This window comes from Condylura cristata, unplaced genomic scaffold (assembly GCF_000260355.1).
Source record: "Condylura cristata isolate star-nosed mole 26May11 unplaced genomic scaffold, ConCri1.0 scaffold00006, whole genome shotgun sequence".
In the NCBI taxonomy this organism is placed as follows: Eukaryota; Metazoa; Chordata; class Mammalia; order Eulipotyphla; family Talpidae; genus Condylura; species Condylura cristata.
In genome coordinates, this window is record NW_004567107.1 from 9,679,602 (window position 1) to 9,706,239 (window position 26,638).

The window sequence follows — 26,638 nt, forward strand, 5'->3', positions numbered from 1 at the left end:
GAGTGGTTCTAAACTTGTAATCCTCCTAGCTTTCAGGAACCTGTGGATACTCCACAACTAAGTACAGCATTGTTATTAACTTTGGTACAAACCCAGAACTTTCGAAAAAGAAAAAGAAAAAAGAACATTTACAGTCCTCAGGGTTGACAGTCACTGATTTGTGCCAATTTTTACAGATGAGGAAAATAATGGGCCAGATGGGGAGAAGAAAATCACCCCCAAAGTGAGCAGAGCTGGGCTAGACCCCTGGCCCCTGGCCTTCTAACCCTGTCCCACAGCTCACCTGGCCTCCCTCCCCAACCACACCACCACAGGAGGTCCTCTGTAGTCACTTGCAAGCTGCACATTTTAAGGTATTTCAGAGATAAGAAAGCAAAATATAGCAAACGAGAGGACAACTGCAATAGAAAGTGAAAGAATCAATCATGTGACCCTTCCATGCGAGCTCACCAACAGACACTCCTGCCTCTCCACTCCCTGGAGAACACCCCAGGTAGCTCTCCTCACCAGGCTGGGAGCGAAGGGGTATGGGTGACCGTCAGAACCAGGACGCCAGGTGGCACCTCCAGGGATTTAAACTGCCCTTCCTCCACCTGCCTGCCCGCAGCTCAAGATCTCAGGCAGAGTCAAGAGAAATAATGTGCCTTCTTCCCTGTCTCCAGGGGGAGGTTTAGGGGCCCGGGGCAAGGACGGTAGGGCACACTCACCAGGAGGCAAGTGAGGGCACAGGGCCGCAGGCTGCCTGGCGAAGGGCGCAGTGAGGCCAGCCTGTCCATGGTGCTGCTGCTGTATCTTAGTGGCAAACTGCAGCTTCAGGCTGAGTGACCAGCCAGTAGGCGGGCACTGAGGGCCTAACTGTCCTCTCCAACCACCTGCTGCCAGCCCCACTGGCCGGCCTGGCCCCACCCAGCTGTGCTTGAAAAGGGGAAGAGGGGTTGGGGGGAGGGGAGAGACATAGGGAAGAATTTTCACGAAGGCAGCCCTCGTCCCCAGAAATATCCAACCCAAGCACCACACGGAGAGGGGACCAACTCCACTTTAAGGAGGTCCAGCTCCCCAACATACACAGTGAAGCACACACAGGCCTTCGTCCCCCAGACCACCCCTTCTCCCAGAACCTCCTGACTAATCTTCTTTGGCTTAAAACACTTGTCAGCCTGCGCTCCCTGGGAAGTCATTCATCTTTCTAGGCCAGCTGTTCTGTGTCTTTCCCAGAGCGAATTCCAGTCCTGCTCCCCTCATGCACTCTGTACACACTCACACTGCAGCATTTGACACCATCTCCAGGGAGCAGCAAAGAAACAAGACATGCAGCAGCTAACGACTGCCTTTGAGAAGGCAGAGCCTTGTGTTGTGAAGGTTCCTGGTTCTTTGAGGCAGCTGTCTAATGTGAAATATCCTCATTTTTAAATGATGCCATTCTGGGGCAGGGGAAGTGACTGAGTGCACAAGGCAAGAGCAAACTTTTTTTAAGTTATGCCAACTATTCTATAGTAATGAATTTCACACTTAAATTTGTAAACTGTATTGCACATAGTAGCAGTTTACACAAAGCAGGAACGTGGGGATGCTGAAAACCAACTCAAATGGTTTCAGACAGGGCTGACCAAACAACACACACACTTCGGTCAACTCTAGCCTGTGGTTACCAGTTCACGGCCCCTGGGTTTATTTTCATTGCCTGTTTATCTTTGTGCCTCCTTCTTGGGACTGTAAATGTTTAAGTGCCTGACACATTGCCTAGCAGTCTCACAAAGCAGCTCACAAATCAGGCCCCAGCCCTGACATGTACATAGTTAATTGTGCTGCTCGGGAAAATTACTTAGCCCTTGTGAGCTTGGGGGTGGAGGAGGTGGTGAAGTGGAAAAGAGAGTGCTAATACCACCTTCATGGGGCTAAGTGACCATGAGCAGAGGAAGGGTGTGAAGAGTGCTTTTTAACATTAGACCACGCCAGCATTTCGAGCGCAAGTAGTTTCATTCCAAACACCAAGGTTAACTCAACATCTCCATTTGTCATTGAAGAACTTAGTAGAGGAAAAATAAGGCTAAAGAAAATGAGGCTGAGTGGTCCCAAGAAAGCCTTTATATTCAAAGTCCACTAAAATAGGGCAGTGCTCTTTTATACCTATTACATAATTAAGAAAGCCACTGTTAATGACTATTTACCTTAGATCCTGAGTCTCCTGAGATGATGTCCCCAAGTTTAGCACAGTAGCACAAGACCCTATAACTTATTCTCAGTGTTTGTTGAGTGGCTCAATGATCTGAATGTGTGATTCTAAGGACAGTCTCAATGAAGAATGGTGTTGACGGTAAAGGACGGATGGCAAGAAATGAACTGCTATTTGGAAGAAAACGCCTCTGGGTTCTCCTTCGTTTAACTCAGGCGCCTCTACTCTCTCCAGATTCCAATTCTGCATTTATGGCTTTGGCAGCCCCTTCAGATTCCACTGCTTGCAGGCCCAGGCTCTTCTTTTACAGATTTCTTGTCCTCCTTTCTCTCCACCTTCTCTTGCTCTCAGATTCTGGCTCAGATGTCTATTCATTTCCTTTAGCCGCCTTATTCTTTATTGTTTGTGTCTTCCTCCTCTCTTCAACTCCTTTGCTTTATTTTGAAGGTTCTTCTCTACCTCCTTTATAGATATACAACATCTTATCAAAATATTTTTAAGAGTCAAACTTCCATCAGGAAAAGTTCCACATCAATATCAGTGAGAAGTGAAGGCTGAGGTCCCAAATAAGGTGGCATTTGTTTTCCTTTGACTCATCTTTACCGCTGCTCATGGGGTCTTGTCCTCTCCCTCATCTAGAGGATACCTGACTCTCCACAAAGCCAAAGCTTTTAACTTGAGTAGCCCATTCACTTCACTTTCATGGCTATCAATAAATATAAACCCCACCCTTTTTGCAGACTCTATGCCTTTTCAACTTTATTAGGAAAACAGAATCATGCACAAGGTCCTCCAGTTTCCACCAGGCTGTATTAAGAACAGCTGACTTTACATTACCCACTGCCTCTGTTATTACTATCCAAACATTGGTGCCATGTTTCTTTCAAGGAAAAGCAAGGTGGTCAAATATATGATCCACAGGCTACAGATATTACCTTCCAGAGGGAGAAACACCTTATTAACACGAGGGTAAGCAAATCTTGTCCAACATTAGCAACACTCTGAATTCAAGATTTTTTTTCTGTTCATAACTCTGAACTTGATGGCTAAACCAATCCAAAATGAGTGCAGTGCTTTAAGATACTTTGGCTTGATCACCAAAAAGGCAGGAAAATGTTTTTCGTCTTTTTCCAAGACAAATGGGACTGGTGTCTTTAGAAAGTGGCCATGGAGACCCTCCCTGGGGGTGCAATGGGTTGGGACGCAGCACTGCAAGCTAGCAGCAGCTGCTTCAGTGCCAGTTCGATCCCTGGCCCTGGAGGTGACCCACATGGCAGAGCAGATCTCTCCTGTCTCGGCTGCTGCTCCCCTCAGCAGTGTACTTCCTAGATCTGCCTACTCTGCTTCCCACTCTGTCTCCAGTGAATCCTCTCACCTCCCCTCCACCTCTGGCTTATACCCAATTCTGTATGCATAAATAAATAAAAAAAGAAAGTAGCCATGGCCTTAACATTTGTCACCTGGGGCACTTGGCACAAAAAATAAGGGAAATCCTGACTAAGCGTCCTCTAAACTTTAGGGATTTTTTTCTCCTTTTAAAAGTAAACGAAGGCATGCATGCACTTCCAAAACAGGCTCATCTCATTGACCGTGAAAATCTGTTGAGGCACATGGCCCTGAGCGCTGATCAGTTTCTGAAGTTGTTTGAAATACTCGGGTGCCCAATGGGCATCTAACAGTTCTTTTGCGCCCACTGATTTTACATTTTGCAGACTGCAACGATTCCTGAACATCTCAAAGTATCTCTTGCTTGTATGGGAATAGCTGGGTCACCCTTCCCAAAGATTTCCACCAGCTTTTAGCAAATGCCTTTGGTCTGGTGGCAGATGGTCTTCGCATCAGAGCCTGCCCTTATGGTCAGGTCCTCCATCCACAAAGTTAACTCAGTCTCCATCTTGTCGATGTTCACGTCCTGGGGAATGCACAGCACCCTAGAACAGACTCAGCAAACACTCTCTGTGAACCCGTGGTCGCTTTTTCATTTTTCTTAATGGTGCGCACGGTTGACTCATTGATCCAAAAACAGCAGCCTACGTCGGTGTTACTCACGCCTTCTTCCAGCTTCTAGAGAGATTTCATCATGTTCCAGCGACACGACTCTCGTCCAGGGGCAGGATGAGCAAGGCTTGCGCTCCGCCCGGGGTGATCTCCGTGTGCTGGAACCGGAAGGAGGCGGGCGAGGCCGATGAACCTTCGGTGCGTCCCATTCTCCGCACGCCACTTGCCGGGCATCTGAAGCGCCTTCGCTCTCCGTGGGAGACACCACAGCAGCCTACACAGTCCAGCAGCTACACGGACCGGGTCGCACCGGGGAACACAGGGACCACTCGCGGGACCCGGCAGCCCAGATCTCGCGAGGTTTAGCAGCCTCGCGTGGCTCTCGGCGCCACCCGGGGCGGCCCAGTCACTGTCGCGTCTCGCGGCCGGGAGGCGGCCCCAGCAGATCTCGCGAGGTTTGGAAAAGCGCTCCGAGAGCCGCTCGGCTGTTCCGCCGGCCCCTGCGGGAGGGGCACGATGGCCGCTCAGGTGCTGGCTCTGCTGAGGGAGGTGTCGCGGCTGGAAGCGCCGCTGGAGGAGCTTCGTGCGCTTCATTCCATGCTGCAGGCGGTGCCGCTCAGCGAGCTCCGTGAGCAAGCGCCAGAACTGCACCTGGGCCCGCTTTTCTCCCTGCTCAACGAGAACCATCGGTGAGAGGACCCTGCACAGCTTGAGCCGGGGAGAGAGACCCCTAAGTATGGAGGAGGGGCTGAAGGAGTGAGGGGAGGGCTTACCCGTAGCGGGGAAGGTAGACGATGGCAGAATATCAGGGCGGGGAGAATCTTAGGATGGGAGGTGAGAAAGCCGGTTAGGTTCAGACGGGGGGCCCTGGCCTTGGTCTGGCGCCCCGCCTTCATCCTTAAAATGGGACTTTGAAGGGAAGAAAGTTGCCCACCTACAGGGGTCTCCTCAGTCTGTGCTGCAGCTTCTTGATTTTTCTCCTCTTAAGTAGGAGACTTAGCCTTGTAATTTGGCCATCAGCACTTTAAAATCGCATAATTTTGATCCTGTTACAGGAATTTAACATACAGTGCGCTTCCACACGTGTGCTGTGCATAGCGGAACTGTCATGCCAGAAAGTGACAGCCAGAACCTGGAAACAGCCAAATACCCGCGAAAAGGGGCTTCTAAATAAGTTATGACACGCAGCTATGTAATATTATGCAGCTGTTGGAAAACGAGGTAGATCTACTTACGTGGGCAGGAAAGACCTCAAGTATAAAGCAATGAAAAACATTGTAGGAGTTGATGGTCCCATTATATGTCACCTTTCAAAAGGGTCACAACACACTCAAACACAGACTAGTGTAACAGTGGGAATGTCTGAAAGCAGCAGGATCTTAATCTGGAAGTGGGAGTCGTGAAGAACAGGAGGGCGTCTTTTACTTTTCCCTTTATGGTCGCATCTGTAGTGTTTGCTTTGAAAACACTTTGGTTTTGAGATAGTGAAAGTGTTGTGATCCAGAAACTTAAAAGTGACCTTTTTACTTGAAATGACGAATCACTGCATCAATATTGGGTGACTTGGGACCACATTCTTAGTTTCTAAAATTTCTCCCTTTTTCTTATGTTCCCTCCACTCATAAAATAATTCATAAAATAGGTTCTGTCTATGAGGTGTCCCTTTGTCCACTTAACTCAGGCCCATTTAATTTTCTGCTTCTGGTAGTTGCTTCGTCATGACTTCTTGTTGCCTGGGAGCTTTCCTTCCAAGGGTTCCACCCACACTGCATCTTGAGTAAATTTCTTCAGTCATATGCTCAAGTGTTTTTCCAGGCTGTTCCTTTGCCTACAGTGTAAAGTCATGACCTTTTGAGTCTGGCATTTGGATCTATTTCCCTTCTACATTTCCTTCCCTCTTCGGCAAAATGTCATCTCTCCCAGCTGCCCTGTGGCACCAGTTATGTTAGCATGAACTGACTTGGCACTGTTTTACTTTTGTTCATGTCTCCTTCTAACAGAAGTGCCCTCTCCACATTGTATCCATTCTTTAAGACCCACCTAAGGTACCATCCTCTCCAGAAAGCCTTTCCTGCTCACTCCAGTTGCAAGTGACTGGTCCTTAGAGCTCCTGAAGGAGATTATCGCTGTTTCTGTTATTGACAGTTGAGACTGTTGCTTTATGTTAGTTCTGTATGAGTTTTCCCCCCTAGTTTGTAAATTGTTTGAAGGCAGGGGCCATATTTTGTTCATCTCTGCTTCCTTCTTTTGCTACAATATATAATATACTATGTGCCTTATAGAATCTTAGACTCAGAGTTTAGAAGGGCCACCTTGTCCAGCCACTTTATATAGTAGAGAAAGAGACCTGCAAAGGTCAAAACCATAACTAAACAGCAGAGATACAAAAGGAACTGAAATGAAAGGGAATTTGAAAGATAAGGTCCATGGGCAAGATGGTCTGTGAAGGTATAGTGTGCTAGGAAGCAATTTTAATGGAAATTTAGAGACAGGATAATTCAGAGCTATGTATTGGTTTATGATATAATCTAATAGCTGTAAATCTAGAATCTTGACAAGAGTTTTTTGGGAGAAAAAGTAAGAGTACAGCATAGATATCAAACAAAACTGACTAAGTTATGATATTAGTCTTGATATTAAAGGGCCACAGAGGACCTAAAATTTATATACTATACATTGCTTTTTTAAAATTCAGAGTGTTTGTTTGCATCCATAGCGCACACACTAAAGTTGCAATGATACAGAAAAGATTATCATGGCCCCTGCACAAGGATGAAATGCAAATTCGCAAAGTGTTCTGGAAGTTTTGAGAAAAGAGTTTCTTCCCCATGACTGAAAAGAAAAAATACTCAAGCACTCGAAGTTATCTCTCAAACTACCTCCCTTAGAGACCAAAATGTCTTTCTGCTGAAGTAGCTTGGTCTCTGTCAGGGAATCGTCCTTTCTTTTTGGAGTGATCTTAGGCCATTTCTTTGATCATAGTCATTTTATGCCTTTGAAATAAATACGAGGGTGATGATCACAAAGCTAGTGTTTGACATACCTCCTTGGCAATTTTTACAGGATGATATACTTGCTCACTTAGAAACCTGGGAGTAATTGCTACATATAATATTCTCAGTCTCTGGAATTCAATAAAGCTCATCTAGAAAGAGGGAAAAACATACACCAAACACTGTCAGGTTTGTAACTTATTAAAAATAAAATGCATATTTGAAAAAGTACAATTGACAAAGTTTGACATATGTATGTACCCTGAAGCCAGCACCACAATTAAGATAGGAAAGATATCTCTCAGTCCCAGAAGTTTCCTCATCGACCAGATACTCCCTGCCACCCCAGCCAGCACCCACTCATCTGCTTTCTATCACTATAGATAAATTTGCCTTTTTATTTTAAGTTTTATATAGATGGAGCCATATAGTATGTACTCTTCTGTTTGTTTTTTTTAATTCATCATAATTATTTTAATATTTATCCCTGTGGTGTGAATGAATCATTACTCTTTGTTAATGAACAGTAGACCACTGAATGGTTGTGTCACAATTTGTTTATGAATTCACCTGTTGATGAACCTTTGAAATTGGTTTCAGTTTGGATATGTTACAAATAATATTGCTGTAAGTATATATGTACTACTGTTTACATAGATAATACTCTTTTCTCTTTGAGTAAATACCTAAGAGTATATTGGCTGTATCCTATAATAGGTGTATATTTAACTTTCAAAGAAATTGCCAAGTTGTTTTCCTAAGTGGTTATACCATTTTACATTCCCATCAGAGGTATATGAGAATGAATTATAGGCCTAAATGTACAAGCAAAACCTAAAACTTCTAGAAGAAAATATAGGGGAAAAGTTTTGTGACTTTGGGTTAAACAAAGCCTTATTTTGATGTCAAATTTTATTGATTTGCAATTCATTTACCTAACTGTATAATTTCAGGAGGAAAGCTTCACACCTCCTGTGCAGATGAGTCTATACAGAGCTATTTTTGTTGTATTTTTCCAGCTTGTTTTCTTTGGTTGTATTCCAAAAATAAGTAAAACCTTTGCTAATTATCTTTCACTTTCTGACTTATTTCTCTTAGCATAATCATATCAAGTTCTGTCTATATTATCCAAAAAGAAACGTTTCATCTTTTTTAATAGTAGTAGTACTCCATTGAGAAAAAATGTATCATGACTTTTCTGGCAACCCAATAGCTAATTCTCACCTTAAAACTTAACTCAAGTGTTACCCTTCTGAGAGATCTTCTGTGGTCTTTTCTGAGCACCCCTACACACACTCACTCACTCACTACTTCTAGACTTTATATAGCTTTTACCTACCTGGACTATAGTTGCCTTTCTATTTTTCTGTATTTTTCCATTAGGAGAGATCCTTAAGGATAGAAGATATATCTGTCCTCCTTTGAGCCCCAGCATAGACATGGTACATAAAAGATACTTAGTAAATATTTAATAAATTCTAGAAGCTAGTGGTTTGAAGGGAAGTCTGTATGTAGTAGAGCTCATTGACTTAGGCTTCAAATATTATTATTATTACCTGACAGGACATAAAGTAATGAGATCTATGGTTTCTTCTTTAGGGAACAGACTGCTTTATGTGTATCCATTTTGGAAAGATTGCTCCAAGCTGTGGAACCAGTTCAAGTGGCCCGGAATCTCAGAGTTGACCTGCAGAGGGGACTGGCTCACCCCAATGATTCTGTAAAAATTCTCACTCTGTCCCAGGTATCAAGTTTTACTAGCTCCTAATAAGGAAACCAACATTTAATGATCACCTGTTCTGGACTAGGCTCCATACTAGCTGCTACAGACAGACAGGTGACGGGGGAAAAATGATCTAAGCAAAAAAAAGTCCCTAAGCAATGTCTATCCTATTCTGGTGTACATAACTAACTCTAATCAGGAGACTGCAAGCTAATGGAAGATGTTCATTAAGCACCATTTGAATGACTCATTCATTACATGCTAAGTTCCTGTTATATGCCAGGCGTTGTGCAGTATGCTCTTAGAGCTACCAATATGCTCTTAGAGTAGAACCTGTTTCTTCAAGGAGCTCCTACTCTAGAGAAAAAGACTGCCATGGTAGGCAGGAGAGGCCAGCAGCACTGTTACAAAGATCAGTGAACCAACCAACTACAACAGTAACTCTTCCTCATTATCTCTTCTGGAATGTGGGGTCAGTGTTGGTCTCTAATGTCCAGAGAGTGCTCTAGTTTCATCCCAAATCACAGGATCCTCCGAGCTCAGTGTTTGTCTGGACTACTTTAGATCATTCTCCTAGGAGTGAAACAGGTAACTTCCTCTGATGATGTCACTCAGGAGTGAACTATAGAGAAAATAAAAGAACTTAGAAAACTAAACCAAAACAAGCCTTAGAAATATGACTGCAGAACTAAGGCTGCTGGAGGGGGAGGAAGATGGGGATGGGGACAAAGGGAAAAGGCATATGGGTGTTTTGGTGGTGGGTGTGGTATAGCGATACACATTTGAAGAGGTATCAGCTTTTTCTAAATCATGTCCAGTGTTATAAGCCAACATTACTTAAAAAAGGAAAAAATGTATAGTTATAATAACAGGAATAGTGATAATAATAAAGACAGTACTTATCATCCTGATAGCCAAAATATCCTACTTTGAGGTAAAGATCTTGTAATTATCTTGTTGAAATGTTAGGAATTGAGCAGTTAATTGTCTAATAGGTTTTAGATGACTATCTTCCTTTCTCCTCTAAAGTGTCTATTCTGCATAAAGGGAGAAAGTATTAATTTATATTTTGACTATGTGCCAATTAGTGTAGAAAGTGCTTTAGCTATTTGAGCTCATTTAATTTAACTATTCTGCAGTTAAGGGTTGTAGTCCTACTTTATAGATGAAAAACTAGATTCAAGGAAGTTGTTTAATTTTCCCACAGCTGATGTAACAAGAAATTGATAACTAGGATTTGTATTAAACTCATTGAAGTGTCTTAGCTTTTTTTTTTTTTTAATTTTATAGTAGTTTATTTTTACATATTTTTGTGCATGTTCCCATCTCAGTTGCAATCCCCTTGGGTTTCCCATCACCAAATCATCCATGTGCCATCACCACAGTCCAGAGCATTTCCCTCCCCCCGCTGTTTTTGATCCCATTCCCACTCCACCCCCACAAAATGTGTCTGGTATATTGAAGTGTCTTAGCTTTTTACCCACCATTCATTTTCTTTCCTTTCAAAGATATGCCATATATATGTTTGGATCATTTGGAATTTTTAGCAACTTGTGTTACAGCTCTAGTCAGTAACTCCCAAAAGGATAAACATTGTGTGTTCATGTGTTGCCTTGGATGAGTATTTGACTGTTTTTTCTTTTAGGTTGGAAGAATTGTTGAAAATTCTGATGCTGTTACTGAGATTCTAAATAATGCTGAATTACTAAAGCAAATCGTTTATTGTATAGGTGGAGAAAATCTATCTGTTGCTAAAGCGGTGAGTCAGCTGGAACCACAGCTTAGATGTACAGAGATCTTAATGTCCTACAAGTCCTTTTGGATTGAGAGGTGAAAATTCAGAATGGATTGTTTTGTAGTTGAGTTTACAACCTCATATAGATGGCATCAAATACCTGTGAACCGCTTCAATTTTCTCAAATACACATATCTAAATTTATCCATCATAGGACTTACATTGGGTTGCTTGATAAGAAAAAGACTTAAGTGGAAATAGCGTGTATTTTTTCCAGTTATAAGTAATAATACATAATAAATGCTCATTGGGCAAGGTATATTTCATTCCATATACTTAGTTTTCACATCAGTCTTATAAAGTAGATATTACTGTTTTGTATTTTTATGACTTAATTGATATTTTTTTATAAGGCCATTAAATCCTTATCAAGAATATCACTAACCCAGGCTGGACTGGAGGCTTTGTTTGAAAGCAATCTGCTGGATGATTTGAAAAGTGTAATGAAAACAAATGACGTTGTTCGATACAGAGTGTATGAGGTAAGATACACGCATCCTTTCAGATGTGCATAATTCAGAATGGGTTAAGGCTCTTGTTGGGAGGCAGGACAGCTCAGTTAATGTGCACTTACTGAGTATATGTTACGGAAGGCCCTTTACTAGGGACTGGAGATACAGGAGACCACGTCCCAACCTGGTGTGTGAGCCAGTCATTTAAGAAAAAAATGTTTGTAGAGCACTATATAAATGTACTATAGTAAGCAGAGAGAATCAAAACTAGACTTTGAAAATATGAGTAGTAGTAATAAGCAGACAAAATATCTCTTAATTTGCCCCAGTTTTGTACCAAGCACCGTGTTAAATCTCATAGTGCTGTTTTTAACTCTGAACGCTATACATTACCGCCTTGAAGCTCACTGGTATTGGAGTAATCCCTACACAGTAATAGGCTGCATATTCAAAATGGAACCCTCCACAGCCTGCCTGCCTCTTCAGAGCACTTTGTTATTTTGCATGTCTTCATACCCACCATCCTTACCTTCCTGCTGCCTTTGTTTTTCCCTCAGTCTTCTGGCTCATTATCTATCAATGACTTTGTAGTTATTAGAACTCATGGAGGTGTCCCCTATGTTCATTCCTGGGCAATTTTACTCTTTTTATGATTTCAGTTTCTACCTGGTTAGTACTGATTCCATAAGCCTCCATCCTGAAATCAGACCTAACCTTCTGAAATCAGACTTCTGAAGTCAGACCTTCATGTCCAACTTCCTATTCTCTCTCTCCCCCTCAGACATATCCAGGCTTCTCACACCCAAATTCAAACCAAATTTCAGGTAGTCTACCCACCCCAAACACCCATTTAAAAACATCAGCAACAGACTGACTCACCTTCCCTCTCGTTGGGAATTAAACCTTGAGCTCATGTTCTCTGAGACCTTGTTCCCCCTGCCACATGTCCATTCAGTATTTTTTTTTAAAGATTTATTTATGCATACAGAACTGGGGTACAGGCCAGAGGTATAGGGGCGGTGAGAGGATTCACCAGAGAGAGAGTGGGGAGCAGAACAGGCTGACTGACTAAGTACCCTGCCGAGGGGAGCAGCGGGTGGGTCAGGAGAGGTCTGATGTGCTATGTGGATCACCTCCAGGGTTGGGGATCGAATTCATGCTGAAGTGGCTTTAGCTTCTTAGTGCTGTGTTTTAACCCGCGGTGCCACCAGGGTGGGCCCCAGTCACTAAGTGATTTTAATTTTTTCCTAAATTCATACATTTTTCTTCCTTTGTATAGCCAGGCTATACGGAGGCTGCCAATATCTCTTAACCTGCCTTACTGTACTTGTAAATTAAAGTGGTCTCTTATCCCTTTTTGTCAGCACTAGTCTTATCTTCACATGCAGTCAAAGTTATCTTTTAAAAATCAGTGGTGAGGGCCCTCCCTGGTGGTGCAGTGGGTTAAAGCACTGCACTAAGAAGCTAAAGCCACTTCCTCATGAGTTCGATCCCCGCCTGCCCCGGAGGTGACCACATGGCTGGCAGAACTCTCCTGACCCGCCCGCTACTCCCCTCAGCAGTGTACCTCATCTATATGCCTGTTCTGCTCCCCACTCTATGTGTGGTGAATCCTCTCACCGTCCCTGCACCTCTGGCCTGTACCCCAGTTTCTGTATTCATAAATAAATAAATCTTTAAAAAAAAAATCTGTGGTGAGTTCGCCATTCCTCTACATCAGCACATATTTGTTGAATGAGTAAATGAATCGCTATCTGGCAGAATGCATGAATGAATGAATGATTTTTGTATTCTATTGTTGATTTAGGCTTTTATAACTTAATCGATGATTTCTTTAAATAAAGTGCAGCTATATCTATATACACTATAATGTTTCTGTGCCAAAGTAATTTCTTATGTGTTCAGTAGAGTTTTCCTACATGTGGAGACAAGTAACAGATTCCTAAAATTCAGTTAAAAACACCTAGTCCTTCATTTAACTTAAAGTGAGATCTCACAGGTTTGGGATTGTTTTGACCTGCTTTTTTTCTGTTCTTTCAGCTAATTGTGGAGATTTCTTCTGTGTCACCAGAATCTTTAAACTACTGCACTACCAGTGGACTGGTAACCCAGCTCCTTAAGGAGCTCACTGGTGAAGACGTGTTGGTCAGGTGTGTTGGCTGAGAGAGCTCTCCAAGTGCAATTTACTCTTGTGGAGGCAAGGAAATAGCACTGGACTTAGTGTGATCTTGCCTATTAGAACCTTTGCCCAGGTTGCAATCTCATGAGCAGTATTTGTCCTGAAAAAGAAGCTCTTAGGACATAGCTTACGTTACACTGTGTGTGTCGCACTCTGGAGCTTCGCACAGCTGTGCTTAGCTATTCAGCTGCTGTTGATGAACTGTGTTCCTTGTGCTTAGACATGGGTTCTCTCAGAAAGTTGCAGTCATGATAATTGCCACTTTGTGTTACTCAGCATGTTATGATACACATTTATGGCTTTGTTAACTGAGTGCTGTGGCATGAGAGTGAAAGGGTGAAACTAAAATGTAGAATTATATGCATCTGTGCTACTTATTAGCTGTTGGACCTTAAACAAGTTACTGTAAACTTTCTGCACCCCAATTTCCTCATCTCTCAAGTACCAACTTTGTAAACAAGATATTTTGAGGATTAAGTGAATTGACCATAGAGACCAATATAGTGACTCACATTAATCCTCAAAGAAAAATTAATTACAGCCTCCCTTCTCCCTAAGTCCCCTTTAATATCTTTGGTCACCTTGTTGATATTCTACAATTTACTTATACACCTTCATTGTTAAATACTTAACAGTGACTTACTCAAGCAATTTTGTTCTTATAACAACAGCATAGTTACTGTCTCTGTGGACAAATTTTTGTTTTCTTAAATGATTTTTTGATTTCCTCATTTTTTTTAATGTGACTGAATTTGTGAAACACATGCTGTCACCGGTTACATTGTTTCAAAGCATTTGAATTACATTATTTTGTAAGTATTCTTTTTTTTAAAAGGATTTATTTATTTATGCATACAGAACTGGGGTTCAGAGCAGAGGTGCAGGGGAGGTGAGAGGGTTCACCAGAGACAGAGTGGGGAGCAGAACAGGTGGAGTAGTGGGCGGGCGCATCAGGAGAGGTCTGCCTCACCATTAGGGTCACCTCCAGGGCTGGGGATTGAACTCGCTCTGAAGCTGCTGCGACTTGCTTGCTGTGCTGTGCTTTAACCTGTTGTGCCACCAGGGAGGGCCCATGAACTAGACTGTTTCAAATCATTGCTAACAATATTAAGTTTGTTAACTTTCTTTGGCCTTGTGTGGAATTTTGTGACATAGAAAATACCCTTCAAATAGTTAAAAATACCTTAGAATCTGCTTTGAAAATACTTTTTTTTAGTTATTTGGGGGCAGTTGTTCGTGACTTGATATTAGAAGATAACTAAAGAATTATTACATTTAATATGTGGTAGTGGCATTATAGTTATGAAAGTAAATAGTAACGTGTTTTGGAGCAGCATACTGAAGTATGCAAAGGTAGATAGCAGGAAGATTAGAATTTGCTTTAAAGTAATTTAACAAAAAATGAAATGAAAAGAAGATGAAACAAGTATAGCAAAATCTTAACAACTATGCCCTCAGGTATGTTGCGTTTGCTGTACTTTGTCTTTTGTGTTAGATATTTCAAAATAAAACAAAATTTAAAAAAATTTCTAAGGAAGCGGCTGAGTCTTAGGGGAAACAATAACAGGCCTCATGTCAGAGATCAGGATTTACATCTGTAGTCTGCCTTGCATAATAACGTGATTGTGCACAAGTCTGTCATTTTCTCCTCGTGTCCTTGTCTAAAAAGTAGAAATAGATTTGTGGACTTTTGAGATTTTGTGGGGAAAATGAAATAAGATAGCATGTATGAAAGCAGTTTTTAAAGTATGCTAGTCACATGCAAAATCTTGACATTTCAGAACCACCTGTATAGAAATGGTGACGTCACTGGCATGTACTCATCATGGAAGACAGTACCTAGCTCAAGAAGGAGTAATTGACCAAATTTCCAATATAATTGTTGGGGCAGATTCAGACCCTTTTTCTAGCTTCTATTTGCCTGGTAAGACACACTGTTTCTTGTAGAAATAATGGTGCTTGTTTTGTTTCTGAGTTTCTCTGAAAGGGGAGGCCACGGGTTGTTTTCTTTAGAGCTGATCTCCTTTAGATGACATGCCATAGCCCCCTAATGACAGAATGAATAGCCCTGGAAGCTATTTCTGATTTTCTGGATCTTTTGCTGTTCAGAGCATTAGTATACTTTCCTTAAACCTCAGTCTAAAGAAGCAAATAAAAAGACCAGTATATTTCATAGATTCATCATTCTTCCTTACCTAGTACAGAATCTACTTCAGCCAGTCTGTCCTAGGACACTGTTGATTAGTTTTTCTTACACACTTTCGGAAATTAGAGATTTAACCCTCCCCTAAATAACCTAGTATAGTTCATTGGTCAACATCCATGTTAAAGATTCTTCATAGCACCTCTCCTGCCCACCTATCACACTGTGCAGTTGCCTCTCTTTTTCTAATAAACTTGTCCTTTTAAATGTTAAAAAAAATCTTCCTAGTAGACTTCAGACTTGCCTTTCTATAATTTATATCCACTAATCCGTATTCTTTGTTCTCCCTCTTGTGTACAACCATGCTTCATTGTTTGGACACAGCTCCATTGGTATCCTGGGGCGCCTGTCCTCTCAAGTAATGCATTGAAGGCCCCTCAGTATCTGCTCACGGTCTGTCTGATTCCAAGACAACACAGTTTAACCTTTCTCATCTTTCGGATCTGTAATATACTACTGCTGTCCTGTGAAAATACGGCCCACAACTTGCTATCTTCCTCAGTTAAGTCTTTTTTTTGTAAATATCTTTAGGATTTGTGAAGTTTTTTGGAAACCTGGCTATCATGGACAGTCCTCAACAGATATGTGAGCGTTATCCTGTCTTTGTGGAAAAAGTCTTCGAAATGACAGAAAGCCAGGACCCCACCATGATTGGTGTAGCAGTAGACACAATTGGAATCCTGGGGTCCAATGTTGAAGGAAAACAGGTTTTACAGAAAACAGGTCAGTGTGCCTTATTTTCTTTTCAGTTATCTTAATTTTTGATAAGGAATCAATAATGTAAGTTCATTTATTGGTACATTAAATACCTTGTAGAAACTACTTTTAGAGATGATGATATTTTTGCTGTGACCTTGAACTCATCCATGAATAGCCTCACTACGACTTTTTTTTTTCACATGGCTGGACAAAGCACTGTTTCCCCTCCGTGTCTTCCTTAAATAGTATTCATGGCACAGAGACCATGGCTGGAGTCAGAAATACCTGGATTTGTGTCCCAGTTCTAACACTGTTGTAGTTTTTTGAACTTCATTTATTCACTGTACTACCCTAGGACTCATTTTCCTTTTTTTACAAAGTGAGTATTAACAACACTATTTCTCAGTTATTGTGACTGTGTAATGTAAGGCATTTACAATACCAAGGAAGGAAAAGAAAACAGGATTGTTAACAGAATTTTATGTGAAGAATGAGCATTTGTGAAACTTCCATGAGAATCTTGAAAGCACTAAACAATTCTGTGCAAAAGATACCATAGAACACTGTTAAAACCCTGCCAAACCATATGCTAAAGATTAATACATTGTGTATCACAACTGGTATCTTTGTTATATGTACTTTCTGAGTTATTTAGCTATGACATATAATCCTATGAAGCTCTGCAGAGAACATATCATTCTCATTTTTCAGATAGGTTAGGTTCAGAGAAGTTAAAACAATTTTCTAAGATCATAGAGAATGTGGGGCAGCTACTACTCAAATCCAGCCAGATTGTGTGATTCCAAATCCTCTACCCTTCACCTTATGTACGCTGTATTGCATATGCAGGTATGTTTTAGGCCCATCACTTCATCTCTGTCCACATGGTTTATATTGTTTTGGTTTAGGTTGGAAGGGATCATAACATAAAAATGCATACTTTTTTTTTTTTTTTTTAAGATTTATGTGTACAGAGCTGGTGTACAGGCCAGAGGTGCAGGGGCGGTGATAGGATTCACCAGAGAAAGAGTGGAGAGCATAACAGGCAGATGAATGAAGCACACTGCTGAAGGCAGCAGGTGAAACAGGAGAGGTCTATGCCATGTGGATCATCTCCCTGGCCAGAGATTGAATTGAGGATGCTGTGGCTGCAATAGCTTCATAGTGCTACACTTCAGCCTGTTGTGCCACTAGGGAGGTCTCTAGAATGCATACTTTTACAGTTCTCATGGTTTACTTCATCTCCATTAGGATGACTATGTAATGTGTGTGTGTGTGTGTGTGTGTTATATATATGTTGACAAGGATGTAGAAAAATTGCAATCCTGTGCATATCTGGTAGCACTGTAAAATGGTGCAGCCACTGGAAATAGTGTGGTGATTGCTCAAAAAAATGACTCATAGAACTACTATACCATTCAGTAATTTTGCTTTCATTTATATGTCCAAAATATCCTTTGTTCACCTTCTTGCATATAATAATACTTCAGTATTTGGACCCAGTTCCACGGATGTCCTGGGGTTTCTATTCTCTCAAGGTTGTTAAAGTATTTCCTTATGAGATACAAAGAGAATTAAAAGCACTCACAGATTTTTGTACCCCTGTGTTCATAACAGCGTTATTCACAATAGCCCAGGGGCATAGAAATAACTCATGTTCACTGACAGATGACTAGCTGATCAAAACATGATATATACATACAACAGAATATTATTTCACCTTCAAAAGAATACTTTCTCACACATGCTACACATGGAGAAATCTTGAAAACATGATCCTAAGTGAAATAAAGCAGGCACAGAAGGGCAAATGTTGTATGATTCCACATAGAATATGAGACACCTAGTCTAATAGCACTGAAAGTGGATACCAGGCACTAGAGTAGAAGGGGGAACAGGGTCAGTACTTGTTGAGTACAGACTTGAGGTTTTAGATAGTTAGTAGTGATGGTTACGAGACAATATGAATGTATTAAATGCCACTGAACTGCGTGTTTTGAAATGGTCAAGATGGTAAATTTTATGTTATTTTGCCAAATAAAAGAATTCCCATTACCCTTCAAAGGCACTCGCTTTGAACGCTTGCTCATGAGAATAGGACATCAAGCAAAGAATGCCTCAACAGAGCTCAAGATTAGGTGTTTGGATGCAGTTTCATCTCTTCTTTATTTATCAGTAAGTAGATTGGGAAATTAATGAAAAAACAGTGGGGGTGTATTTGGAACAATAAATCTATCTGCATCAACATACTTAGCCATCTTTCTTGTTCTTCGTAAAAGACAATAACCCTCACTATATAACTAATGCCATTTTAAAGTGGAATTAGAGCTGAATAAGAACTGAGAGAACCTAGAGATTACTTAATCAGCACCAACAAAAGAACCAAACAAGAACTGGGACAATTAGGGCTAGCTTTGGGAAAGAGTGTTCGAGACTCAGCAGAGATCAGAGACAAGTGACAGAGGACCATCAGGACCCAGGTTTCCTGACTTGCAAGTAGCTTGAGATTTTCCTTTTCTGTCCTGTAGCCTGAGCAGCAGACTGATGACCTCCTGCGGATGACAGAATCCTGGTTTTCCTCCTTATCTCGGGACCCACTGGAACTTTTCCGTGGCATCAGTAATCAGCCCTTCCCTGAACTACACTGTGCTGCCTTAAAAGTGTTCACGGTAGGCATCTTTCCACAGGTCCTTCTGGACTGTGCCACCTCAACACACAGCACCTACGTGAGCATGCCTACTACGCCATGCCCTGGGGAGCCTTCCCTTATAGACTAATGAGCGAGACCCAGGTGTCAGCAGGTGGTTCCCATAAAAAGGAGTAGGTGTTGTGGCAGTCAAAACTCTGTGGCATCACAGAATTACTTCGATTCCTTCTCTGCCACCAAGCTGAGTCTCTGTGCGCTTGTCCTGGTTTTCTCATCCTGAGCCTTGTTTTCCTGTTCTTGCTCTTCTAGCACGGTTGCTCTAGTGATACCAGCCATTTTTGGCTTCTGCTTAGATAATCTCATTATTACTTTGTTTCCACTCTTCTACCTTATGCTCCACTCAGTTGGCCACAGTTGTAGAGATAATTTCTGATTTACATTGGAATGGTTACCTTTATTTCAGCCCACCCTTCATCAGCTGTTGTTAACAAGACTGATGTGTCTCAAACTTCAGAACTCTCATTCAGATGTATAGATTTTTATTTCTGGAATGACACCTGAGATCCTGAATTTCTAACAAACTCTCAGATGATACAGTGGTACTGAGAGAGACTAGGCTATAAGCTTGTTTCTTGGTCATTAAAATGTAGTACTGAAATTTCAACAATATGGAAATTTTAATATTTGCAAAAATTGAAATTTTTAACTCATCAGAAGTCATACCTGTTTGGTTAATATCCTTTTGGTATTAGTGTTCATATTTACTTACTTGTGATGAAATATTTGAAATATACAGTCGTGCTTTATTATCTCTGCTCAGATCCATTCCCCTTCCTCCCTCTTATGCTCTTAGGATATAATCACTGTCATAAATTCAGGCTTTGCAAGTCCATGCATGATTTTATACTTTGATTCCAAGTGTGCACATCTTTATATTGCACGTCACAAATTGCACTATTTCACCACATTTTCTTAAATTTTGTAAATGGCATGCTGCTTATTTTCTGCAATTTGTTTTTGTTTTTTTTAAGATTTATTTATTTTGTGCATACAGAACTGGGGTACAGGCCAGAAGTTCAGGGGCAGCAAGAGGCTTCACCAGAGACAGAGTGGGGAGCAGAACAGGCAGATCAACGAAGTACATTGCTGAGGGGAGCAGCAGGCGGGTCAGGAGAGGTCTGCCACACCATGTGGTCACCTCCGGGGCAGGTGGCAATCAAACTCCTGAGGAAGTGGCTTAAGTTTCTTAGTGCTGTGTTTTAACCCACTACGCCACCAGGGAGGGCCCTGCAATTTATTTTTTTCTACATTTGTAAGATTTATCTATGCTAAAAGGTGTGACTAAAAAGTCTTTAGTTTTTCATTTTATAAATGAAGATTCAGATACTTCTTTAAGACTATCTTGTGTAAATGTATGAGAGTTTAAGGTAGTCTTTCTTTCTCTTTGTTTTTTTGTTTTTCTACTGTTGTAATTCTGCCATGAATGTAATTTGGTCTTTTTTTTTTTTTAATGTAATAGATATCTTTATAAAAATTCCTAATGCTATTTTTCATTATTATATGCTAAAATTTTACTTATCCATCCTTCCATTATTAGTATTTATATTGTACTTTTCACAGCGATGGGCACCTTTGTATACAAAGCTTTTTAATATTTAGGCTATTTCCCAAAGATAGATTCCCTTGAGGGAATTTACTTAGGCCAGGAAAAAAAAAAAAAGGTTTGTAAGATCTATGTTGTAGAAGTTCTAAGGGTTATGTAATCTAGCTAATAAACTTTACTCCTAAAAGCTCAGAGGAATTGTATTTTGTCTGCCTTCCATTTCAGGCCATTGCAAACCAGCCCTGGGCTCAGAAACTTATGTTTAACAGTCCAGGTTTTATAGAATATGTGATGGACCGGTCTGTGGAGCGTGACAAAGCTTCAAAGGATGCCAAATATGAACTGGTGAAAGCACTTGCCAATTCCAAGACAGTTGCAGAAATCTTTGGAAACCCAAATTACTTGAGACTCAGAACTTACCTGAGTGAAGGACCTTACTATGTGAAACCCGTTTCCACAACAGCAGTGGAAGGAGCGGAGTGATTGCTTCTCGAATCTAGACCTTTTTTTGACCAAAAATGCCTCCAAAGATTTTTGACTATCTGTATTTTACAAAATAGAAACTTCCCATCCCCAGAATGATGGAGTGTCTAATATGATTTATCACCAACATTTGCCATGTTTTTGCATTGAAATACAGTTTGGGAAGTGGGCAAAATTCAGTCATAATTGAACCAGATACTTTTCAGATTCCTTTAGCTACATTAATCTTTGCAGTGAGATAGAAATTATATTCTCAGAATATTTTCAGGGACTTACTCATTGTCTGCTTTAAAAATACATCATATAAAATGGAACCAAGTTGTTCTGAATTATCTTTACCACTTTTTCTTTTTGGTCCTATTCCTGCTTCAGATTCTACTTTCAAAGTGTTAGATATAAATAGTCTCAGAGAAATAATATGAACTTAAAATTATGTTCTCTATCCTAAGTTCTCTTGATTTTTTGTACTATTATTCCTTTGAAAAACAGACAATAAATTTTTAAAAAATGTTTCAAGTGTCCATTTGATGTTTTCTGAACAAATTCCTTTAATTCTGAGTTTTCCTTATATCAGCATTCTCAAAAAGTCACTCACCGAGTCATGACAGCTTCAGAAAATCTGATTTTTTAAAAATTTACTAATTATAAAAAGAAAGAAAACTTGTAGTTATAATTCAACTTACTGTTCTGTCTTCTGAATGACTTTATTTTGAAAAGAATCATCCTAAGCTAGCTTAGGTCTATTGAAACAAAATCTCAAATGATGCAGTACATCAGAGTACTAAGAACATTTTACAACTTGCTAAACAGAATTAAAGATTCAGAGAAATGACATAAAACACCACGGAGAAGGCATGCTTTCTATGATAAGGTAGAAGGTAATTAAAAAGAACACACTTAGAAGAAAACCCAAGAAATCCTAATCACTAAAGTACATGGCCTTGTTTTCTATGGTCCCCATGTGAAAACGTTTAAAGCTGTCAAGGTATGTCAGAACTTTGCAGGAAATGAGCCCATAGTAAGTCTCAAACAGTGTACATTCTTTTCCATCATTAATTTCCTTCCATACCAGGGGCATTTCAGCATCTAAAATTACTGAGGATGTGAAAATGAACTTATAGCAACATCTGTTGTATCTGATATGCTTTTTCCCAGAAAACCTTGAGCTATGGATGGGTACAAGACCAATAGACTTGGCACAAATTCCTACAAACACATCAGCAGGCACCATCGTGGGTACTTCCTTGGAAACCACATACATCACCCGAGCCACATCTTGGGACATGATAAAGGCCTCGCCACTGCAGTAATCCGGGTAATACTTTTCTGGATATTCGCTAAAAGGGACAAATTCTTGGACTTTAGGATCTCTATTGGGTGTTTCCTGATGGATAACTCTTCCTACGTAGATATCATCAAGGTGTTCTTTTAGATTGAGAAGATAGTCTACCAAGCTTGCAAGATTGACAAACATGTCTTCATCAACCTTAAGAATGAACAGGGCATTAGGGCAGAAAGTCACAGTCCACTGTGTCATCGCAACGATCTTCAGGGTTTGGTTCTCAGTGCTGTCCAAGAAGATGCCTTCAATTATATCATTATTCTTACGAGACTCTTTGGCAATCTCTTGCTGGGTGGTTACCAAAAAAGGCATTCCCAAAGCGAACAGCGTGAGAATGGAGTGCCCTCGGACACTGGTCACGTTACCCCAGGTTTTCCTGATGAGATTCCGTCTTGTTTCATTTCCTGGGCTACTGAAAATGAGAGAGAGCAAAAATATGTTCTTCCCTTTACAGACCTCTGACTGGCTCAGGATATAATACTTGGAAAGATTACTTTTTAGGGGCTCCATATTCAGTTTTCTTGCTTTATCCTTAATTTCAAGAACTTTCATGTCTACATAAGGCAAAGCATGCAGAAAGTATTCTTCCACAAAATCAGCACCAAAAAGCAAAGCATGAAATAGGATAATATTAAACAGAATGAAGCACCACTGGTGAGTCCGAAGTCTGCAGAATGTCACCTAAATTAAAAAGACAAACACATATTCAGTCAGTGTTCATCTCCAGTCCAGTTTTTGACCCCACTGAATGCATTACATACATCCTACAGCACTTGCACTATGGTATTTTAAGTGTTTAGTCTTGTTGCAGGTCTCCCACTAACTGGTCTCCTTGGACAGCAGGCATCTCATGCCTCTTCTCCAGTGCTGCTGAGTGAGTGCTTGACACAAAGTGAAAAGTGAACAAAAATTAGTTGGTAGTTTTCTTGGGGGCATGAATAAAAGCCCACTTACTCTATAAAAGGCACTGTGTTAGATTCTGGAAGCAAAGAGGAATCAGCCAGACATGGATATAAAGTAACAAGTGGCATCACTGTTATGGAAAATATATGATGTTCTTCTGGAACTGAGGACTGGGATCAGTTTCTTATTACAGACGTCATGGGCTATTACAGACGTCATGGGCTATTTCTCCATGAAGCGGTTGCTTTTCCTGGCCACTGCACAATAGCTACTAACATTTACCTCTTTCCAGTGTGACTTTTTAAGTGAATACTGAATTCTGACTGACAATGTCCCCTAGCCCATTTGATGAGGCTGTCAATATGGACAGATCCCTGCTTATGTGCACAGCACCCCTTCAGAGATCTCAGCAGCCCCATGCCACACCTACTCCACTGTACCAAAGGAGACAGAACCATTCCACCTACGAGGCGTGCCAGGTAACATGAAAGGTCTGAAATCTCCATTCACTGGCTCTCCCATCAAAAAAGCCTCCCATAAAAATAATGACCTCTTATTAAACATCCCTCTGCCCTAGGCACTGGGCTAAACACTTTCCATGCCAACTCATTTTGCTCTATGAATCCTTTCAGATAAGTTATCTTCAAAATTAAACTGAGCTTTCCAGGGATTTAATAAGTATCACTCAGTGGGTAGTGAACTCAATCTGCTGGACTCCAAAGCTCATTCAACCACTAGAGAATTCTGGCTTCCATCTTTTACTTTTCTGTGTATACTGAATAGGAAAAAAACAAAAATCTCCTACAATTATAGTTTAAACTTGCTACTTTTTCAGTGCTGATGGTTTTCATACAGAAGAAATGTCCACCTCCTTAAAATTATTTCAGAGCATATCAAATACTTTGAAGATTATTTAAAAAAAAAAAAAAACTTACCTGCATGGTGTCTGTGAGCAATTCCAAGAGCTTTGGGATTGTTGAGTTTAGATGCCAAATTATATCCAAATGTGTTTCAGGTTCACTCCAGTCGAACAGCAACTGAAGTAAAGTACTTTGTGCATGAGACTTTAAGGATAGGGTTTCTTCCGATCAACCTGAGCTTTTGTCCCAGAATACCTGCTGGCTCCATAAGAGAGCAAGTGTGCATCGGGTTACAGCCAGACTGAATCCACAAAAGAGAATAGAAAAAGCAAACCTCTTCAAATGCCTCGCCTGGTGTGTCTCAAAACTGACCCATCTTTCTGCTGAGTCCCTGGTGAAGTATATGCTGAAATTGAAAACACACATCACCCACATCACCTCTCACAGCACCGTACAAGGAGAAATGCCACACAGTGTACTTGGGATGCAGCTCAAGAGATTAAGCAGTTGCAGTCGTTCCTGCTTCCTGGAACATGCATGAAGTGTACTAAACTTCAAGAAATGCTTGTCATCCTTGGTAGATGCATTTATTTTTCTTCCCCAAAGCAGCATCATATGATGAGATGTGGTATATTTTTCATTGGGAAGGATTTTGAATTCCTAGTATAACAATGTAAGGACTTGACTAAATCAATTACTGTCATTCAAACTACCTCTCCCAGACAACTTTATCTCAAAATGGAAAACATTTTAGCTTGTAGAAACTAAGCATTTGATATTTGCATTTTTCTATTGCATATAGGCATAGGAATTATCCCAAACATCATTTGTATCAGAAAGTTCCTTTTTTTCCAGTTGTTAAATAGCCACAGCTAATTTCTATTTAAATTTCTTATAGTGGTAACCTTGATTTACAACATTGTATATGATTAGAATCCTCTGCCATAGTCCACTATTTCTCCCTCCCTATTTCCCACTCTGGTAGCCTCAATTCTACAGTGAGATTTCAAGATTAGTTTTAGCTGATCCTTTGTATTCTCTGTATTCCATCATCTGATATTTCTCCTGACATATCATGTAACATAATCCCCTCGAGTTCTATCTATGTTGTCACAGAAAGCAAGTTTATTTTTTTTTAATAATTGAGCCGTATTCCCTTGTATATATGTCCATCTTCCTAACAAACTCATCTGACTTTAGGCATTTAGTTTGTTTCCATAGTTCATAGGAACTATGTCTCTTTGAATTAGTGTTTCTGTGTTCTTTGGCTAGATACCTAAGAAAGGAATTGTTGGATTATATTTTTAATATTTTGAGAAATCTCCATACTGTTTTCTATAGGAACTAAAACAGTCTACATTCCCACTAACTGTGTACCAGGTTTCCTTTTCTTCCACATCTTCACTTGTTTCTGGTCTTTTTTATACTGGTCATTTTCACAGGTGTGAGGTGATATTTCATTTGGTTTTGATTTGTATTTCCCTGATAAGTGATGAACATTTTTTTTCTCATGCCTGTTTGACTATCTGCAAACCCCTGTTGGATAAGTCCATATTTGCCACACAGCAATTGCATTGAATATTCTTTCCTCATGCCAGGCGACAGTACATCTTTTTATTTTCCACATTGACATCCCTGCCATTCAAAGATGTTTTTAAAATTATTTGGTTAGGAATAGTTCATTCCATTTATAGTTTATTTTCTCAGCCCTCATTATGCAGACTTGGAAATTTTTACAAAGTGGGAAAATCTAAAAAAAAATAATTTGTCTGAAAGGGGATTTTTACAAACTCTACATTTAACAAATAGGCCCTTGAAGTATTTAATCAGACAAATTCTATTTTGTGATTTTTCTTTTTTCAGGATCATATATTTTGCTTCTGGATCTCCTCTAGACAAAAATTTAAGTTTGGTTTCTTTGTCCATGAGTGGTTCTAACAATGTTGTCCCTTATGCCTTTATCCCTACTTTCACTCACTCACCTCACTTTAATTTTCTCCCAGTGCTGGCGAAGGTTTGCACAACATAGTGCTCATCTGTTTATCTAAGCTCCAAGTAGTCAGGAAATTTTATGCTGTTTGCTCCTAACTCTTTGCTCCTAATGGTGTTTGGGACATAATAGGTGCCCAATGGGTTGGCTTTGGACATGTCATTTCATTTTCATCCTACAAGCTTTTTGAAAAAGTTACCTTCCACAGTAAGTACCACTATTGCCATACTTGCAGAACTGTTTTTGGTCTTGACCTCCTTAAATGCCTATTAGCCAAAAAATTTTTGACATCTTAATATAGATACCTTAAAAGAACTCTCAAACTGTCTTAAAGACGGTCTCATTTTCCTGCATAAAGTACCTACTAAAACGCCACAATAATTATCTTTAGGTGTATGTACGGTGCAATTCACTGTATTCAATCCCTCATGTTTTGTAATAGTTGCTATTAAAATTCTAAAATGAAGCATGCTAATTCCAGTTCAATTCAGTGATTCCTCTTTTCATGCTGATCAAGTAAATTTATCATGTTTCTCTTCCAGGTCTCAGCATTAAGAACATTGTCATTCCCTGCAAGAATCTCCCTGAGATCTGT

The 26,638-nt window shown here is 40.4% G+C and overlaps 3 protein-coding genes across 4 annotated transcripts in view; 1 reads left to right on the forward strand and 2 right to left on the reverse strand.

Annotated features, from left to right (window-relative positions):
* Positions 1-4,067, reverse strand: part of LOC105853279 (protein CutA homolog) — a 17,572-nt gene extending 13,505 nt beyond the window's left edge. The window contains exons 1-2 of the mRNA XM_012721230.1: positions 3,983-4,067; positions 2,169-2,257 (exon numbers count right to left, since the gene is read on the reverse strand). Coding sequence (XP_012576684.1) covers positions 2,169-2,257; positions 3,983-4,067 — 174 coding nt within the window. The remainder of the gene's footprint in view (positions 1-2,168; positions 2,258-3,982) is intronic.
* A 579-nt stretch (positions 4,068-4,646) lies between these two features.
* Positions 4,647-21,435, forward strand: PSMD5 (proteasome (prosome, macropain) 26S subunit, non-ATPase, 5). 2 transcript variants are annotated; one of them, XM_004677387.2, is made up of 10 exons: positions 4,647-4,860; positions 8,764-8,908; positions 10,533-10,646; positions 11,036-11,164; positions 13,175-13,284; positions 15,095-15,237; positions 16,048-16,239; positions 18,281-18,390; positions 18,744-18,884; positions 20,691-21,435. In XM_004677387.2, exons 1-10 carry the CDS (start codon positions 4,688-4,690, stop codon positions 20,946-20,948), a joined length of 1,515 nt encoding a protein of 504 aa, XP_004677444.1. In that variant the 5' UTR covers positions 4,647-4,687; the 3' UTR covers positions 20,949-21,435. The 2 variants fall into 2 exon arrangements, with proteins under 2 accessions (XP_004677444.1, XP_012576867.1); XM_012721413.1 differs by having other exon boundaries at positions 11,072-11,164.
* Positions 21,436-21,866: 431 nt separating this feature from the next.
* LOC101630278 (putative UDP-GlcNAc:betaGal beta-1,3-N-acetylglucosaminyltransferase LOC100288842) lies at positions 21,867-24,742 on the reverse strand. Its single transcript, XM_012721419.1, has 2 exons — positions 24,129-24,742; positions 21,867-22,971 (listed from the first exon to the last, which is right to left on the reverse strand). Exons 1-2 carry the CDS (start codon positions 24,132-24,134, stop codon positions 21,868-21,870), a joined length of 1,110 nt encoding a protein of 369 aa, XP_012576873.1. The 5' UTR covers positions 24,135-24,742; the 3' UTR covers position 21,867.
* Between the last annotated feature and the right edge of the window lie 1,896 nt (positions 24,743-26,638).

Coding starts and splice junctions, on each gene's coding strand:
- PSMD5 (XM_004677387.2), top strand. CDS start 4,688: ATGGCCGCTCAGGTGCTGGCTCTGCTGAGGGAGGTGTCGCGGCTGGAA. Junction 13,285..15,094: donor GGTGAAGACGTGTTGGTCAG/GTGTGTTGGCTG, acceptor TTGACATTTCAG/AACCACCTGTATAGAAATGG. Junction 15,238..16,047: donor TTCTAGCTTCTATTTGCCTG/GTAAGACACACT, acceptor AAATATCTTTAG/GATTTGTGAAGTTTTTTGGA.